The sequence below is a fragment of the Peromyscus leucopus genome, chromosome 2 (genome assembly GCF_004664715.2).
Source record: "Peromyscus leucopus breed LL Stock chromosome 2, UCI_PerLeu_2.1, whole genome shotgun sequence".
In the NCBI taxonomy this organism is placed as follows: domain Eukaryota; kingdom Metazoa; phylum Chordata; class Mammalia; order Rodentia; family Cricetidae; genus Peromyscus; species Peromyscus leucopus.
Genome location: NC_051064.1, coordinates 139,711,958 through 139,729,941, shown reverse-complemented (window position 1 = coordinate 139,729,941; position 17,984 = coordinate 139,711,958). Strand labels below are relative to the sequence as shown.

General features: G+C 54.4%; 2 protein-coding genes across 4 annotated transcripts in view; one reads left to right on the top strand and one right to left on the bottom strand.

The window, feature by feature from the left end:
- Positions 1 to 1,551: 1,551 nt before the first annotated feature.
- Pla2g2f (phospholipase A2 group IIF) lies at positions 1,552 to 9,073 on the top strand. 2 transcript variants are annotated; one of them, XM_037203121.1, is made up of 6 exons: positions 1,552 to 1,852; positions 2,452 to 2,504; positions 5,305 to 5,449; positions 6,278 to 6,387; positions 7,156 to 7,377; positions 8,377 to 9,073. In XM_037203121.1, the coding sequence occupies exons 1-5, from the start codon at positions 1,737 to 1,739 to the stop codon at positions 7,365 to 7,367; spliced, it is 636 nt and encodes a 211-aa protein (XP_037059016.1). In that variant the 5' UTR covers positions 1,552 to 1,736; the 3' UTR covers positions 7,368 to 7,377; positions 8,377 to 9,073. The 2 variants fall into 2 exon arrangements, with proteins under 2 accessions (XP_037059016.1, XP_028731072.1); XM_028875239.2 differs by having other exon boundaries at positions 1,553 to 1,852; positions 7,156 to 9,073.
- Positions 9,074 to 12,817: 3,744 nt separating this feature from the next.
- The window catches only part of Pla2g2c (phospholipase A2 group IIC), a 21,708-nt gene continuing 16,541 nt past the window's right edge, over positions 12,818 to 17,984 (bottom strand). The window contains exons 6-7 of one of the 2 annotated variants that reach the window (XR_005090945.1): positions 15,123 to 15,494; positions 12,818 to 14,782 (exon numbers count right to left, since the gene is read on the bottom strand). Coding sequence is in view for 1 of the 2 variants with exons in the window: in XM_028875309.2 (XP_028731142.1) it covers positions 15,331 to 15,494 (164 nt within the window). In the remaining variant the exon portion in view is untranslated. Of the gene's footprint in view, positions 15,495 to 17,984 lie in introns of both variants that reach the window. The other variant, XM_028875309.2, reaches the window with a different exon arrangement.

Below are 17,984 nucleotides of genomic sequence, written 5' to 3'. Positions count from 1 at the left end.
GGGGGATGTAACTATTTAGGAGTGAGGTAAGAAAGCTGTTGCTGGGGACTGGGGTGTATTAGATGGCTGCACTGAGTGTGGTCTCTGCCCACAAGGACAGGTTAAAAAGAACCCCCGAGAGGCCTTGGTCTTGACACTGCAGGTGAGGTATGTGTGGGGGGGGCGGTCGGCCAGATGCATGTGCTTGGGCCCCTCCCCCACCCTAGCTCTCAGTTTGGGGGAGGTGGCCACCAACATGCTTATGGATGACTGGAACCCCTTTTAGGTGAGGGGGATTCTGTTCATCTGGACAGCGGACAGGTGTGTGTCCACACAAAGGCCCCTCACCAGCAAGAGCCTCCTTCACTGGGCTGGCTCCTCACAACTCTCTCCTCAAGTGGGCTTTGATGTTTGGGATTCTTTGTGGGTCTCTGCAGGGTCCACTTTCAGCTACAGTCTTGTTACAATGGTCCAGCTGGGATCTCTGTCATCCCACAGTTTTGGAAAAAGTTATCCACTCTGCCCCTGCTGGGTCCTCTTGATGATTTTGTATTCACTCACACTCGTCTTTGCCTTGTTTTACGCACTTCTTTTTTCTTTGAAAATATTTTTTAATTTTTAAAATGTCTTATTTTTTTTTATTTTGTATGTATTTACCTGAGTGCATGTATGTCTACTACATGCAAAGGTCAGAAGAGGCACTGGATCCCCAGGACCTGGAGTTACACATGGTTGTGAGCCACCATGTGGGTGCTGGGAGTTGAACCTGGATCCTCTGCAAGGGTGATAAGTGCCATCTCTCTAGCCTCAGTTTATTTTTATTTTATGTGTATGAATGCTTTGCCTGCATGTATGTGCCTGTACCACTCTCATGCCTGGTACCTGAAGAAGCAGAATAAGGCACCAGACCCCATGAAACTGGAGTTATGGGCAGTTGTGAGCTGTGAGTTAAGTGCTGGGAACGGAACCCAGGTCCTCTGTAAGAGCATCAAGTGCTCTTAACTACTGAGGCAACTCTCTGGCCCTTTCTCTCTCTCCCCTCCCCCTCCCCCGCCCCCTTCTCCTTCTCCTCCTTCTTCTCCTCCTCCTCCTCTTCCTCCTCCTCCTCCTCCTCCTCCTCCTCCTCCTTCTTCTCTCTCTCTCTCTCTCTCTCTCTCTCTCTCTCTCTCTCTCTCTCTCTCTGACAGGGTTTTATGTTGCCCAGGCTAGCCTAAAACTTGCTATGTAGCTGAGGGTGGACTTGAACTCCTGCTCCTTCCTCCTGCCTCCATCTCCCAAGAGCCAGGATTCCAGGCATGTGCCACCACTTGCTCACTGCAAGGCCCTAGCAGAGTGGTCCCTACAGGAAGGTCCCTTGAAGAAAGGGCCTCCTGCTTTTCTTCAACAAATACTGTTGGGTAACATGTTCCTTGGCATCTTCCAGCTGGGGATAGAGAGAACTTCAACCTTGCTTCAGGTACAGGGGGTGGGGCTGATTCTCGGTGGTTGCACCCCACTCCCAAGCCCAGGGGTGGGCAGGCTGATGGGGGGTGGGGATTTTACCAGGCTGGTGTGGGAAGGGCTGTGGCAGTGGGAGGGAAGAGGTGGAGCCAGCCTTTTCTAGGCCATCTGTCACCTGCCCTCTGCCCAGGGGCATTGCCCCATCACTCCCTGCTAGTGTTCCAGGCAGCGTGAAGCTGGGGCCTGCTCCTCAGAGACTTCTGGGCACATTAAGGACCTTTCAAGCCCTATGTCGCTGGCCTCCCCAAACCCAAGACATGGCAGATGGGGCGCAGGCCAACCCCAAAGGGTTCAGGAAGAAGGTGCTGGTTAAACACCCTGCTAGATGGAAGAGTCCAGGCCTCGGGGCCTCTTCTCCTTCCAGAACCTCCAGGTAGGTGCTTGCTGCCCTGGAACAGAACATTCCAGGGAGAAGGGCAGGGAGATGGGGAGGGGATAAACTCCTAGAGTCAGTTCTTCAGGAAGGAGAGCTCTGAGTGTCTGCATGTTGAGCAGAGGTGGGCCAACTGCATTCTGGTGCCAGAAGGATCTCTGGGACATTTAGTCAATCTAATTCTGTTCTTGAAGCCCAGAGAGGCTAAGAGATCTGCCTGTGGACCCTCAGCATCTGCAGAGCTGAATCTAGAATCCAGTGACCGGAGTCTCTTGCTTTTAGGTTTTATTATCCAGCTGCCAGCTGAGGTCCCATGACTCGGGTCCTAGCATTCCTTGGAGTATGGTCCTGAGAGCTGAATCTGGTGTGGGACAATTGGCTTCCTGTCTTGGAGCTGAGAGTCGGGGGAAATTGGTTCTGGTGGCTCTGCCACCCTGGGGTGTGTTCCTCCTGGGAGATGCAGGTTGGTGGGGAGGAGTTGGTCACAGGGCTGGGTGACAGCAATTAAGGCAAGAGAAAGCATGGGTGGTGTCTTGAATGAGACCCGGCTACGGTTAGCTGGAGAGGAGGGATTCAGGCTGGCTTTGATCTCTCTTCAGGTCCAGCCTGGGTATGAAGAAATTCTTTGCCATCGCAGTCCTGGCCGGCAGTGGTGAGCATGGCTCCTAGGAGACCTTTCTGAACCCCCCCCCACAACCTTTCCTTAGAAATGTGGGCTCTGTGTTATTCTACTGGCAGGCTGTTCCTTCCTCTCTCTGAGCCTCAACTTCCCTGTCAGGCTCCAACCTCTCCTCTGGGGCTGTTTAGTTCTGGACACCTGTAAACAAGCCAGGGGCCTTCTTTTATGAGCAACGCTGAGCAGGTGCAGGGAGCTGAGCAAGCCTCGTAAACTGGTAGTGTTTGCCATCATTGTGGACCTGAGCATATGTATTAGTGACTTTCCGTGCTGGCAGGAGTTAATGAGTTTGTGTGTAGCTAGATGCGTGTCTGTGCATGAGTGTAGGTGTGTCTGAGCACACACGACGTCTGTATGCCCCACACTTCAGTAAAATACGGCTCCTGGCTGGCACCTGGGTGTACATCTGTGTTCATTGTGATGTGTGTGTGTGTGTGTGTGTGTGTGTGTGTGTGTGTGTGTGTGAGAGAGAGAGAGAGAGAGAGAGAGAGAGAGAGAGAGAGAGAGAGAGAGAGATCATAGAATGTATAGCTCTGCTGAGAGAGAGAGGGAGGGAGGGAGGCAGGAAGAGAGAGGGAAAGAGAATAAATGTGTGTTTGCCTGTAAACTTCTTTCCCAGGGCTGATACCCAGGGCTTCATGGATATGAGCAGTTACTCTCATCATGGTTGAGAGGGGCTCCTGACACAAGCTTGATCCTACCTTGCACCCCCAAAGACAGGGTTCATTTGGCCAGACACGCAAAAGGGCTGATGCATTCAGACAAAATGGCCTATCATTTAGAAAACAACCCCTCATGTCTCCCCCAAACCACTGGTCCGAGGAGACTGAATATGAGCTATTTCTGCCTGTGGATGTGGCCTTAGCTCTGGCTACTGATTCTTTGAGTGCCATGTGTGGTAGTTTTGTGAGGTAAAGCAAGTGAATGTGTGTGTGTGTGTGTGTGTGTGTGTGTGTGTGTGTGTGTAGTGGGGAGTGTAAGGGAGTGTGTGTCTATCTGAAGCATAGTCATGTATGTTTCTTACTTTCACCCTGTGAGAGCTGACAGTTGTCGGCCAGGAGCCTGGTGCTGCATACTCCCTACCCCAGGGTACTGCATACACCCTACCCCAGGGTACCGCATATACCCTACTCCAGGGTACCACATACACCCTACCCCAGGGTACCGCATACACCCTACCCCAGGGTACCGTGTACACCCTACCCCAGGGTACAGCATACACCCTACCCCAGGGTACCGCATACACCCTACCCCAGGGTACCGCATACACCCTACCCCAGGGTACCGCATATACCCTACCTCAGGGTACAGCATACACCCTACCCCAGGGTACTGCATATACCCTACCCCAGGGTACTGCATACACCCTACCCCCAGGGTAAAGTGCCTGCAGCTAGATGAGGAGATGGAGCTTCCCTGTCAGGGGAGGAGGTAGCCAGGACCTCACAGTGGCAGCTGGGTACCTCCAGGCCCTTTAGGGTCCATCCAGCCTCCAGCTTTCCAATCCCGGGCTTCCTGTCTCTCAGAACATTTCCTTGTCCATGGAGGGGGGAGGCTGGAGAATGGGGGAGGGGATGCCTAACTCCAGGTGCACTGGAGCAGGCCAGAGTGGAGGTTATATGTACACAGGCTCCATGTTGCATGTGGTTTAGCGTCCAGCTAAGGAACAGACAAGGCCCCTGCCTGAACTCTGCTATTCCTAACCTGGGCTACCTGGGCAAGCCTTTCATCTTCTGAGCCTTTGTCTTCTCACCCTGCAAATGGGGATAAAACCTCCCTCCTGCTGGTGAATGAGTGGCTTCCTAGGGACTGTAGGCCCCGGGCTCCTGGCACTGACTCAGCCTAGATGGCTCAGAGAGCCCCACACCCTGCAGGAGACAAGAGAAGGAAGCAGTTGAGAGAGAGGAAGCTGATTTTTGCTGGGACAGAAGTGCGTCTGCATTATTGCTTGTTCTGCGTGTGTACTGAGACACTGACTCCAGGATGCTGGCGGGGACCCCGGCTCCCCTTCAGTTGCAGAGACACCAGACAGAGGTCAGGAAAGGAGTGGAAAGACCCAGAATCAAATTCCCGTAACTGAGGACAGTATGTGGCATTTGTGAAGCACTCTCTAGTGAACCAGACACTCAGGATGACCTCTTTGGGGAGTGGTCTCTGATCTCGTTAAGTTGCCCAGGCTGGCCTTGCATGTTCAATCCTCCTGCCTCGGACTATTTCCTGAGTAGCTGGAATGTGTACCACCAAATGTGGCTGAAATGTAACGCTGACTTTTAGTGTTTTCACTATAGTATGAGTTTATCAGGATGTGGCTCCCTCAGAAGTCAAGCACCTGAGGCCGAGGGTGTGGCTGAGGTCCCCTCCCTGCCTGGCTCTGGGTTCTCCAGCATCATGTGACAGTGTGACCCCAGGCAAGTTACTCAGGGTTCCAGCCTCAATTTGCTCATCTGTAAAAATGTGATAACAACGTCAGGAGTTGCAGTGAATACCCAATGAGTTAACAAATGTAAGGGTTTAGGATGCTGCTCTGTGGGGCCTGCAGCTAAAGGAACCATATTCTATCCTCCAGGCTGTAAGGCTCAAGGCAGGGAGTGGGAAACACCCCAGCCTTCAGGATTTGTATGTTTCCTCCCCCGCTCCCCTCTCCTTCCTCCTTCCTCCTCCCCCACTCCCCTCTCCCTCCTCCCCTCTTTCCCGCCTCTCCTCCCTGGGTCTGGCTCCCTGGGTCTGGGCTCTGGGGAGTCATCAGGCCAGACTCACACGCCCAGCTCTCTTGCAGTTGTGTCCACTGCGCACAGCAGCCTGCTGAACCTCAAGTTCATGGTGGAGGCCATCACACACAAGAACGCCATCCTGTACTTTGTGGGCTACGGCTGCTACTGCGGGCTGGGGGGGCGCGGCAAGCCCATGGATGAGGTAGACTGGTAGGTTCTGGAGGCCTCTCATGGGAAGACATGGGGGGCAGCGAATGGACAGACTGAGGAGGAAGGGCCAGGATCCCCATCTTTAACTTCATAAATGCTTTCTGGTGTTCATATTAGAGTAGCGCTTCCTGCCCTCCCACAAACAGACGAGGAGGTGCCAGTCTCGTGGCTGATACTCCACAATGGCAAAGGGACATGATGGACACCCACCCCATTAGTCCGAGCTTCCTCCTGCAGACTAAGAGATCTGGGAAGCCATGGATGGCTTCTGCTCTCACTTCCTCAGCAGCAGCCAGCACCAAAGCTGGCCCCACAGGGAGCTGGCAGTTGGCTTCACTCTTTTAGAAGAGGAGGGGATGACTACTCTCCATTTGTTCCCCATCCTGTACACCCCCCCAATGCCCGAAGACCCACCCCAGGCCCTGTCTCCTCCCTGGCCATCCAGCACAATGAGGCGGGGCCTCAGCATAGAGTCTGAGTTACTTCATGTTGGTTTTAAAGCCATGGCTCCCTCCCTGACTGGGCTTCGGGGATACCTGACTCCCCTTGCAGCTCCACTCTGGGCTCCAAGGCAGGGAGGGAGCTGGGAGCTCTGACAAAGAGGTAGGATCCAGGACAAGAATACAGGGTGCCTGCGCCAGTTCTGCTTTACTGTGTGACCTTGGTCATGTAACTATCCCTCTCTGGACTGCAGTCTGAAGGGCTGGCCATGAGGGACTGAAACAGATAATCGGAGGTCTCTGCTGGGCTGGAGGTGGGGTGGAGGTGCTGCGGGGTGGGGGCGTTGGCCGCTTGCACCTGTCTGCTCATCTCTGTCCCCCCCCCCAGGTGCTGTCACGCCCATGACTGCTGCTATCAGAAGCTCTTCGACCAGGGCTGCCGCCCTTATGTGGACCACTATGACCACAGGATAGAGAATGATACTGTGATTGTCTGCAGTGAGTCCCTCCCCTGACTCCCTGGCTAGGAATGGGACCTTGGGGTGAGGATGGGGACCCAAAGACAAACCCAGGATACCCCACTAAATCTGGATTTTAGGCAAGCAATGAAAACCATTTTGGGGATAAGGATATCCCAAATAAGACACAATGGCACTAAAAGTTAACTGTTGGTTTCAAATTAGTACTAGCATAAAATGAAGAATTAGAACGACCTTGACTTTGAGTAAGAACTACTTTTCATTACTTGGCCCTTACCAATCACCCCCTAGGAAAGTGGGGGTTTGCCTGGCTCTTCCACTAAGGGAGGAGTCTGGGAAAACATGGCGTAGCCAGTAGGGGTGGGTAAAGCTGCCCCTCTTTCCTTCTTAATTTCGTTGCATTTTTGCTTATGCGTATGTGTGTGTGTGCCTGCTTGTCTATATGTGTCCCATGTGTGTGCATGTGCCCGTAGAGGTCAGAAGAGGGTGTCAGGTTCCCTGGAACTAAAGTCACAGGCGTTGTGAGCCACCTGATGTGGGCGCTGAGAACCGAACCTAGGTCCTCTGCTCTTAACTGCTGGCCCATCTCTCCAGCTCCCCCATCCCTCTTTCTCAGCCTCGGTTGTCCCAACTGTTCAGAGGTTCCCCAGTTTTACCCTGTGCTATGGGGCACCAGCCCAGAGCAGGGTACCCTAAAGGCCAAGGAGGCACAAGACTACTGACTCGAAGTCACATCCCAGAGGCCACTGTCTCAGAGTCCCTTCCTCTCGTGTCCTTTCCACGGTAGGTGAACTCAACGAGACAGAGTGTGACAAGCAGACGTGCGAGTGTGATAAGAACTTGACGCTGTGCCTCAAGGACCAGCCGTACAGAGACAAGTACCGAGGCTACCTCAATGTCTACTGCCAGGGCCCCACTCCCAACTGCAGCATCTACGACCCGTACCCAGAGGAAGTCACCTGTGGACATGGCTTCCCAGCAACTCCTGCCTCAACCTAGCCCGCCTGAGGTCTGAGAAAAGAGGGTGGACAGTCAGGCTGGGGTCTACATCTGATGTGTGGGGCCAGATAAGGCCCAGAGCTGTCTCGTGGCTCCCTCCCAGTCCCGTAGTGAGCTCACTACCAGAAATGCCAGAGCTTGTCTGTGGCCATCACTATTAACCTCACACTCAGCAGCTGGGCCAGGTCTTAGCAGGAAACACATGCTCGCCTGGTCCCTCCTGAATATGGAAGGAATGGATGTGGCCCCAGCTCAACTCCCAGGGCCTTAGAGTCCAGCACAGGCCTGGAACTACACTCAGGCAGGCAGAGCACTAGTTGCGGCCTGGGTTCTGGGGGCCCCTGGAGTCCCCCAAGATGACTTAAGGCGTCATCTCTCCTTTGAGGAAGACTCGTGACTCTCTAGAGTCCTCCTCACAGAGTGGGTGGGCCCACTCAGCCCTCAGCCAACAGGATGTGTCTAGGCCCAAAGCCTGACCTCTCTTACTCAGAGTGCCATTGGGCGGGCTCCAAGGGCACAGGGACCCCATGTACACAACAGCTGCATTTACAGGGACTGGCAGGGGGTGGTCACATATCCACCATTCTTCCTGCCCCTCTGACTCCTGCACAGAAGTGGTGTGTACCCCACTATGCCCCACCCAAATCCCGGGTGGCAAGCTAGGGGTACCTGGAGCTCTTGCTCCATATACAGGGAGAGGCCGATACAGACTGTCTCTGAGGAAGACACTGAGGTGTAGGCTGAAAGGTGGAAGGGAGGATCAGTGCAGGAGACAGGAGGAAAACGTGGGTAGAGGCGGGGTGGGCTGGTGAAGAAGGGGCGGTGGGGAGGTGGGAGCAAGATGTAACGAGGGCCAGGCCGGCTGCCAGACATGCAGATGGGCATAGTAAGAGAAGGGATGGGGGCAGGCCAGTGAAGCCGAGGGCGTGGCCCCGTGGGTCTGGGGGATGCTGAAGGCTCCTGCTGGCAGGTCACCTTCCCCACTGTCCCCAGCCTTGTGTTTCTTCAGGTGTCTACCCCCGTCCCCTGCCTCACCTCCCATCTCAGGGTCGGCAGAGTCTAGCCCCGCCTCATTCCTGTCTTCTGCCTTCGTCCGATGTTAACCCTGAGGACCCAAGGATGCCAGCCCCATCTGGACACTGAGAACATTCACCGGGAAGCTCAGCTTGTGTGGCCGCGTGGGACATTGTCACTGGGGAGAGAGAGCCAAGCAGGTGGCGGTGGAGGCAGGAAAAGATGCTTATGCAGATGGCAGTGTCTGGAATGGCAGTGTTGGGACTGGGGGGTCACTGTGTGCAAGAGGGACCCCCCTGAAGCTCGTCTCACGCTGGTTGTGGTGTGACATGGTGGTCACCTGTGTGCGCGGATCCAGCTTGGCCCGGCCTTGTGACCTTCTTCATCTGCCCTGTCGGGAACTCAGCCAAGAAGCCTCCCTCCCTCCTCTTCCCTGCCTCACCAGCCCCACCCCAAGCCAAGGGTAGAGCTGGAAGGGTGCCCAGAGAGCTTCCTGCTGAGTTTTGACCCCAGGCCTGTACACTCCTCCATGGGCACACACCTATAGAGAAGGCTGGACCAATGAGACTCTACTGCTGTGGGATCCGGCCCCCTATACCTCAGCCCCCAACTCCCTTCTTTCCCAGTCTCCACAGAATACGACATTCCCTCCTCAAACTAATAAAAGCCCCCCCCCCCAGTCTTGACTGCCACTGCTGGGTCCTTCTTAGGGTCAGGGTGGGCACGGAGATACATTCCTAGGTCTCTAGTTCTAGTTCTGGGTTCTAGGAACCTCATCCTTCCCCTCACCCCTGCTTGTGGGGAGATGTGGCCCTGTGCAGCTAAAGGCACAGGCTGAGAAGACAGGAGAGTAATGCCTGGGCCATGGGCAAGGGCAAAGGGACCCTCCACGCAATGATGGCACCCAGTGTGAACTCAGGATGCTTGCCCTTTTATGATGATGAGCTGAGGCCCAGAGAGGGAACCGCAGCTGTCCCAAAGTCTCCAAAGCCACAGTTGTGCTCTGAATCCTGAGAAGGACATTCAGTTACCCCTCTTTGTGTCCACACTGATGTGCAGCAAGGAGGCCTGGCTGAGGACAACACTGTCCTCTTCCAGTGTTGTCTCTGGTGTCCCTTCTGTGACGGAACCTCTGGCCTGAAGGTCACAACTTGATAGGACAGCCAGGGAAAGAACAGCTGTCTTAGTGAGCTGGAGGGGGTGGGGTGAGAGAGGCAGGAGATCTGGGTCCTCCTGGTTACTAGCTCTGAGGTCAGATGCCTGAGAGGAAGTAGAACAGCTACAGACACCATGGAGCAACCCATCCACATCCCACCTTTCTCCCACTCAGGTTCCTCCACGAATTCGTGCCCAGTGTCCAGAGCCACGGGTGACTGCCCTACCTTGATTTCGATTGCTGAGATAAACACATAACCAAAAGCAACTTGGGGAGAATGGGGTTCATTTGCCTTAAACATGCCTTTCACTGTTGATCACTGAGGGAAGTCAGGGCAGGAACTCAAGCAGGACCAGAGGCGGGAAGCACAGAAGAAAGCTCCTTACTGCTCCCCATGGCTTGCTCAGCTTGCTTTGTTATACGACCTACCTCTGCCTAGGGAATGGCATTACCCACAGTGGACTGGACCCTCCCATATCAATCATTAATCAAGAAAATGACCCATAGATATGACCACGTGCCAATCTGATGGAGGCAATTTCTCAGTGGAGGATCGTCTTCCCAACTGTAGTGTGTGTAAAGTGGACAAAAACTAACCCGCCCAGTGTTCCTGAGGGGATGGGGGAGGAAGTTCTCAGGGGAGGTGAGGCTGCCACATAGGGGCTCTGTCCCCTGCCTCAGTCCCTAGTGAAGCATCCTTTCTGCTTCACAGAACCAGCTCTTTATGAGACCTTGGAAGAAGACAGAGACTGTATTGACGGTTTCCTGTGTTCCCAGGGGTGGCCCTGTTCCTCAAGAGCCCACCCAGGTCTAGGTGGGGGGGGGAAGGCACGTGGGACCTTTGTGCAGGGTACCCTGTGGCATGCCAGGACAGATGAAGATTATTTCAAGTCTGTGGCAGCTGTAGGTATACCCCAGAGGCCATAGGGTAGGGCTGGGGGAGAGGAAGAGCAGGAAGAGGGGGGCTCTTTGTTCCCACAGTCCACTCTCCTTGTGTCTTCTGGTCCATCTTCCTGAGCTGTGAGGTCTACACTGAGGCCTGAGGAGGGCGCTGTCCTTGCTCTCTCATTGACCAGTCCTTCTTCTGAGTTCTGAAGAGCCTGTCATTCCCCCCTCCCCTAGTCATAGCTTTGGGACCCTTTGTTTTTTTTAATGACCGTTTTCTAGAACTTGGGTGACACCTGGTGGACACTATGGCTCACATCCGGTGTTGCTCACCACATCTCCGGGCTCCTCTGCTGCGGGACTGCTGTGGGATCCCGACCCTATCAACAGATCTTACCCCAGGCAGCCAATGTCCCCCTGGAGCAAAAGGACACATCTCCCCAACCGCCTTGTCAGGGCCACCAATGCTACCTCTCACAGACATCCAGGCTTCAGGCCAAGACTGGACCAAGTGCTGCACAGCTCAGCCACTGGCTGGCCACATGGCCCTGGGCAAGTCACATGACCCCGACTCTCACCTCTTTGCACTCTTGGCTGGTGAGTGCACAGCAGAGGTCTGGGGGTGGGGGAGTGATTGAGGTCAAGAACAAGCTTGTCCTAGTACAGTCTGGCATGGAGGACAGGAAGAGTCAAAGCCGGGGATGGGTGCCCTGGCTAGGGTGTTGACCACATGGTCCCCAAGTCAGCTTGGCAAATAGGAAGGGGAAAGAATTAGTGGAAGTGGATTGCCCATGGCCTCCCCCGCAAACAGAAACCTGGCAGAGCCAAAGCTGTGGCTTCATGAGCCAGTCCAGTCCCTGCACAAAGGGGGTTGGGAGAATTGAGGGAGCTGAAGGAGGGGGGGAGGGGAGGCAGCCACAAGTCCCTTCCCCATGTCACGTCTGCCCCTGGGCTGAGCTGGGCTGGGCTGGCGCCTGCCATTCTCTCAGGCCGGCCATTGACTGAACACGGCCCTTCCTCTCCAGGGACTGGCAAAGCAACACCAGCTACCAGCCTCCCCAGCTGCGGCTTCCTAACGAGCAGCTCATGCCACCAACTGTGACAAGCAAGGTTCTGGAGAGAAACACCAAGGCTTCCTAGCATCAGGAGGCAGGATCCTGGAGGGAAACCAAACCAGATCTCTCTGTAAGGGCCACATGCAAGAACAGCCTGCTGGAGCAGGGGTCTACAATTCCAGGGTGCCAGCCAAGGTTAACTGAGCGCCTACTGTATGCACACTGTGCCTGGCAGCTGCCTGAGCTGGGAACTCTTCACCCTTTCCTTTATAAAATGAGGAAGCGAAAGCCTGTAAGTTATATATTGTCGCCCAAGAGCTGACTCCTGACTCCACTGAGCCACAACCTCAGAAAGGTTCTGGTTCAATATCTCTCTCCTAGAAAGGGGATGAGCTATGCCTTAGTTAATTTTGCTGTGACCAAGTCCCTGGCAAAGCCACTTAAGGAAGGAAGGGGTTGTTTGGCTCTCAGTTTGAGGGGATGGTCCATCATGACAACGGAGAAGGCATGGGAGCCAGAGCCCATGGTAGCTGGTTATATTGTGCCCACAGTTAGGGAGAAGGGAGGAGGGAGGAGGGAGGACGGAGGACGGAGAGGGAGGAATGCTAGTGTCCATTTTTTATTCAATCCGGGTCCCTAGCTGTGAAACTGTGTCCCTCATATTTAGGGCTGGTCTTAATCTCCTCAGTTAAACAACCCCCAGAAACAACCTCATAGGAGCACCCAGAGGTGTATCTCCTAGGTGGTTCCAAATCCAGATAGTTGATAAAGAAGTAAACATCACAGGAGGTAATTTCTCAGCTGAGGCTCCCTCTTCCCAACCATAGCATGTGTTGGCTTTCAAATCTGAAGACAAGGCTTGCCTCGTAGTGCTCTGTAGTCACAGTCCTTCATTTTCACCAGTCATAGGGGTGAGTAAATGATTCCTGGGATCTCTCCGATGATCAATAAGACCATGCATGAAAAACATGCAGCAAGTGCTCTTACCCGCCACACCCTCGCTCCAGTTTCTCCACACACTCTTCTCCGTCCACCCAATTTCAGTGACAGCAGAGGAAACCAGATCGTTGCTCTCGAACAGAGAGGGAGCAAAGACTATAAAAAGGGCTGGCAGGTGCATCGGGCGACAGAGGGGGACTAGCAGTGGAGGTAGGGAGCATGTGACAGACAGGGGCTGAAGGGGAACCGCTGGAAGGGTGAGGGGAGGGTGGCCTGGGTGGCCCATTGACAACTTGCTATGCTAGAAGATGCAAAGATGACCCCAAGGAGCAGGCACGGCCACTTCTGCACAAAGCAGGAAGCTGAGTCTAGAGTCTTCCTCTTGTATTTTATTTGCATGTAATCATTTCAACAAATTATTTTATAAATACAGAATCGAGGTGTGCTGGCCAGGCCATGCCAGCAGCTTAAAGGTGGGATGTGGGATTTCAGAAGAATCTGATGCCTACATTATCCTCAGTCTGTCTGCGGGGTGGGGGGAGGGGGGAGTCCACACACCACACTTGTTGGTGGGGGGCAGAGTCCACACACCACACTTGGCCATCTCAACTCTCTTCTTTAGGGTCTCGGACAAGATGTGAGCCCACCCCAAGCCTGGTTCCTTGAAGCTTTCTTCCCAGACAGTGGCCATTGTTCCCAGGCAGACACCGATCTCAGCACCTCTCAAGCTATCTGGTCCTTGTGTCCTTCCTCCCCAGTCTGACAGCTCCTTGGAGTAGAATTTCTACTTCTCAACCTTCATCATGGACCTGGGGTAAGTCAGTCCCCAATGCCGATGAATGACTGCCCTCCAGGAGAGCGGCATTTCCCGCAAGCACCAACAGCATCCTTTTACAACTGCAATACTCCCTGCTTTGATTCTGGGCACTGACTAGGACTCATGCACCATCCATAACTTATTCCATCCACTTCCGTACCGAAGCTGGCCCCAGAGGCAAAGGAGACCTGGATCTCACATAGCAACCTAGTCATGGAGGCATGCTGAACATCATCCTGGCCCTTCTTCCACCCCAGCCTTCGTTCAGACATCTTCCCAGGTGAGAACCAGTCTGATATGACAGGACCTCCCAGAAGGTGGCGTGCTACTGGCCTAGCCTAGCCACACTGGTGTCATGCCTGAGCCCACCCCCAAGGCTCCCGGGCCAAAGATTCCTGCCCCCCTGGCCCACACACATCTGCTTTCTGTACATGGCAGGCTGGGGGAAGAAAGGCGACTGTAGGTTGAACCAGGAAGTCTTCCGGGGCCCTGGCTCTCCACGGAGCCCTTCTGTCTTCATGTGCTCTGCTTTCTCAATCCAGGTTTTAACCCCTGGCACTGGTAGAAGCTGCTACAACTCTCAGCATTCCCCTTGGAATTCAAAATTCTTAGACTTGAGTCTGTGTGTGCTTCTTTAAATCCCTGCTGCTCATCACCCGCACATGGCACACAGTATGGGCTCAATGCACACATGTTGGGTGACCTACTAAGCAGAGGCAGCCCTGTGTGTTATCACTACCCAAATCCAGTCATCTCCCCAATACCCACTGGGGAGGGTATGGGGACACCTACATTCCCATGGCCTCCAAGTCTGGCCCAAGTGCTGAGAACCTGGCAATACTGGTGAATAAAGACCAGCATCGTCAGCTAGGCAGTGCTGTGGAACCAGCCGCGCTGAAGCATCATGACAATGTAGCTTCCTGTATGAGATTCATGGTTCTATGTGTATGAGTTCAGCCTGGGTTCGGCTGTGTTCCTCGATGCTTGTGAAGTCTCTGCTGAGCCCAGATTTGCTGTTGCTGATGCTGACCCAGCAAGCTCTCATCATTGAGGAGGCTGAGCCCGGGCTTCCTCCTGGTGGGTACAGGTGTCTTCACAGTAGACCGGCCCTGGACCCCAGAGGCCGAAGTCTGCCCTTAAGACCTTTGCTTTGTCTGCATTACCAAGCAGAGTCCCAGATTTAAGGGATGAAAAGGAAAGTGTTGAATGCCAGGACACAAAAAGCAAATGCCACCAAGCAGGGAGTCGAGCCTGGTCACAGCTGTGCCTGAGATCCATTATTCCAATCTGGCACCACAAAACTGACTCCACCTCAATTAGACCTTCCCTGTTTACTAGATTTAAGACTTACAGGACCAGAGGCTTCTAAGTGGGGGTAGAGATTTAGGGTGCCTTGGATCCACTGTCCCCCATCATCTTTCCATTTCTTCATGTCATCTTTGCCGTGGCATCCTTGTGGCAGTAATGAACAGCATCTTTGTAATGGCACCCAGTTTTATGAGTCACCAGACCAGCCTGAGTCCTGCCAGAGGGTTTACAGATGGCAGACCTGGATAAACAAGGACCAGACTCCAGGTGAGGCTCGTGGGGCTGTATTTTCTAAGAGACCTGCTTTGTTCCCAGCCAGAGCTGGGTGGAGGACTCGGTTCCCCAATCAGACTCATGTCCTGACTTAGATTGGGGGTATAGGAGAGTTTAGATTAGATCTTGGGTTTTTTCCCCTTTCCTGGGAAAAGGGTTTGGGTCTCAGGTAGCCCAGGTTAGCCTTAAACTTACCATGTAGTGGAGGCTGCCCCTGAATTCCTGCCTGTCCTGCCTCCACCTCCCAAATGCTGGAATTGGAGGCAGCCTCCCACCCCGACCCTTGTTTCTTGATTCCTAGCGCTTACTTGGGTTGGAATGTGCCTCTGAATTGCCAGACACCCACGGTCTGTTCCAGAGCAGGAATTCTCCATTTCTTACTTCCAGTCCCCGGAGCTGAGTGAGAAGACACTCCCTAGACTGCAATGGCGAGCTGCAGGAGCCTGGGGGTTGTCAGACGTGGTCGGAGACAGCTTTCCGGAAGGGTCACCACGTGACAGAGGGATGGTGGCCTCTCTAGCACCGGAGTTTGTGTCTGCCACACTGGGGCCTGCCGAGGAAGATCTGCTTGAAGGCCTTCTCGTAGGTGCCCAGGTTCTCCCTGAAGCAGTACACAGACTGCTTGTCACACTCGCAGGCCTTCTGCCCACAGAGGCAGCTGCCAGCCAGGGAGCATCCACCTGTGGAAACACGCAGAGTCACTGGGGGGCTCCCTGCCCACTCCAAAGCTGGGTTCTGAAGTGGGGGGGGGGAAGGGCTGGGGGAATAGGAGGAGCTGCAGGTGTCCAGGGCAGAGGGCAAGAAGTGGGAATGCTTCCTCTCTGTTCACTGCCATTCCCCAGTCACACTCACACATCCTGCCACAGCACAGCACACAGATGCCTAGAGGGAGGTAAATGGAGTGCCGAGGACGGCCTGCATGTTGGGGGAGGGGTGAGTTACTGCACCCTGGGAGCACTTGGGCCAAGGCAACAGGCAGAACTCATCCCCACCCCCACCCCACCCCCGCCCTGGGGCCCAGGCCCATCTCCTGTTCCAGACATCAGCTTGACATCTCAGGTGCTGTCTGGAACGTCTCCAACTGCTGGTGTTCAAAGCTACCCTACACATGTGTATGTGCCATGGCCACCGAGCCTGTCACCTCTCCGCCCTTAGGATGACACCATCTGACCCCAGCGGCTCTCTAGGAGCCTCCCTCCTTTCACTTCCTGTTCCCATGCTGGTACGTCCCACGGATGTCCCTGTGTTTAAACCTTCACGCTCTGTCCTCTTTCGTCCATCCTCCCTGCCACTACCCACATCCCTGTCCCTCTCCACACCATGTCACTTCCCGTTCTTCCTCCTTAGTGAGAGGAAACAAACAGGTAGTCTCGAAATGTCACCTGGATCACACCCCCTCCCCTGTTTAAAGCCACACTGTGGTTTCCCAGGCTCTGTGGAAGAGGTGACCTTGTGGCAGTTCCCAGCCCCTGCCACAGCTTGACTACCCCAGCCTCCCTTTGCTCATGGAACTGCCGCCCTCCCTCCCCAAGTCTGCTCCAGACACAGAGGCCTCTGTGAGTTCAGGTATCACATTCTGCCTGTCCCAGGACCTTTGCACATGCTGTTCTCCGGTCTCTTCCAGTGGTCAGCTCTCATAGGCCATTTGGGTCTTGATGGAATCCAAGTTCTTCAGACAGGCTTACCCAAGGCCCCTGGTCTAAAGCTCTCCCCAGCCACTCCCTCCCAGGTCCCCTTGCTGTTTTTATTTGCATACTGACTTGCTGTGCCCTCCTCTGCCCCACAGAGTGAGGCTCCATGAGGCTGGGACTCTGGTGTGTCACAGAGTCGCCCATTGCCGAGCAGAGGCCAGTCTATGGGAACTCCTCAGGATGCTGCTGCCGAATAGCAAATGAACCCCAGAGGACTTTGGGATGCGGTGTCTACGCTCCAGCTGAAGGGCAAGTAGATTGGGGCCTTTTGTTGAGCAGTCACAGGCCTAATGCTTTGTGTGTGTGCATACACATGAGCATGCATGAGTGCATCCTGGGCCATCAAAAGCACCCCAGTTTCTACAGAACTCCACCCAGGGCTGCTCTCTGCATGAGGAAGGAGGCTGCCAGACCCTGGGGCTTATGTTCTGCAGCTGGTTAATCTGAATGTCTCCCTGGACAAAAGGATGCTGACCACGGTCCAAGACGAGCAGCACCGTAAGGGCCCCTGGCTGAAATGCTGGTCACAGATGGAGTGTGTGCTTGGGTCTACTGCTCCAGCAGGGGCATCCTGGGGTCTACTGCTCCGGCAGGGGCATCCTTGGGTCTATTGCTCTGGCAGGGGCACCCTTGACTCTACAAACACAATGAAGCCAGCCCAGTGCTGGACCAGTGCAGGCTGTTTCTCTGCTGCCTTCCCTCTCTGAAGGCCACATTCCCACTGGAGCTGTCCACCCATGCCTGTCTAGAGACTTGATTTCTCAGGGCAGACACCGCCACCCCACGCCTCAGCTGCCTATCACCACACACCCTCAGGAAGATGCCAAGGGCATTCATGCCACCCCCACTCTTCCTCATGCCTGCACCCTTTGGCCCTCTCACACCCCCTTCTCCATCTGCGAAGGTCTACCCAGAGCCATCAGGTCCCAGCCCCCTTGGGGCTCTTCCTCATCTCACCCCCATGCATGAGCCTCTTCCTCTCTGTCCACAGCAAGTCTCTGTGGCTCCAAAATAGCAGCTACGCCAAGGCTATGGTGTGTGTGTGTGTGTGTGTGTGTACTGCCTGAATGCAGGCCCTGCCCTAGTGGATCGCCTCCCAGGAAATCTGACCCATTATCCCCTCTGTCCTCCTCCCTCTCCCCTCCCCCCTTCTTTCTCCCTTCTCCTGTTTATGTCTTGCTCCTCTTTTTCCTCACTACTCAATTTTCTAGACTCTTCCTTCTTCTCGGACTGTGTACGAGTGTTTTTGTCTACATATATGTATGTGCACCGTGTGCATGCCTGATGCCCACAGTGGTTTGAAGAGGACATCAGCTCTCCTGGAACTAGAGTTACTGATGGTTATAGCTGCCATGTGGTTGTGGGGGAGCTGACCTCAGGTCCTCTACCAGAGCAGCAAGTGTTCTTAACCACTGAGCCATCTCCCCAACCACTTTTATGTGTTCTTTCTTGAGACATGGACTCGTGGAGCCCAGCCTG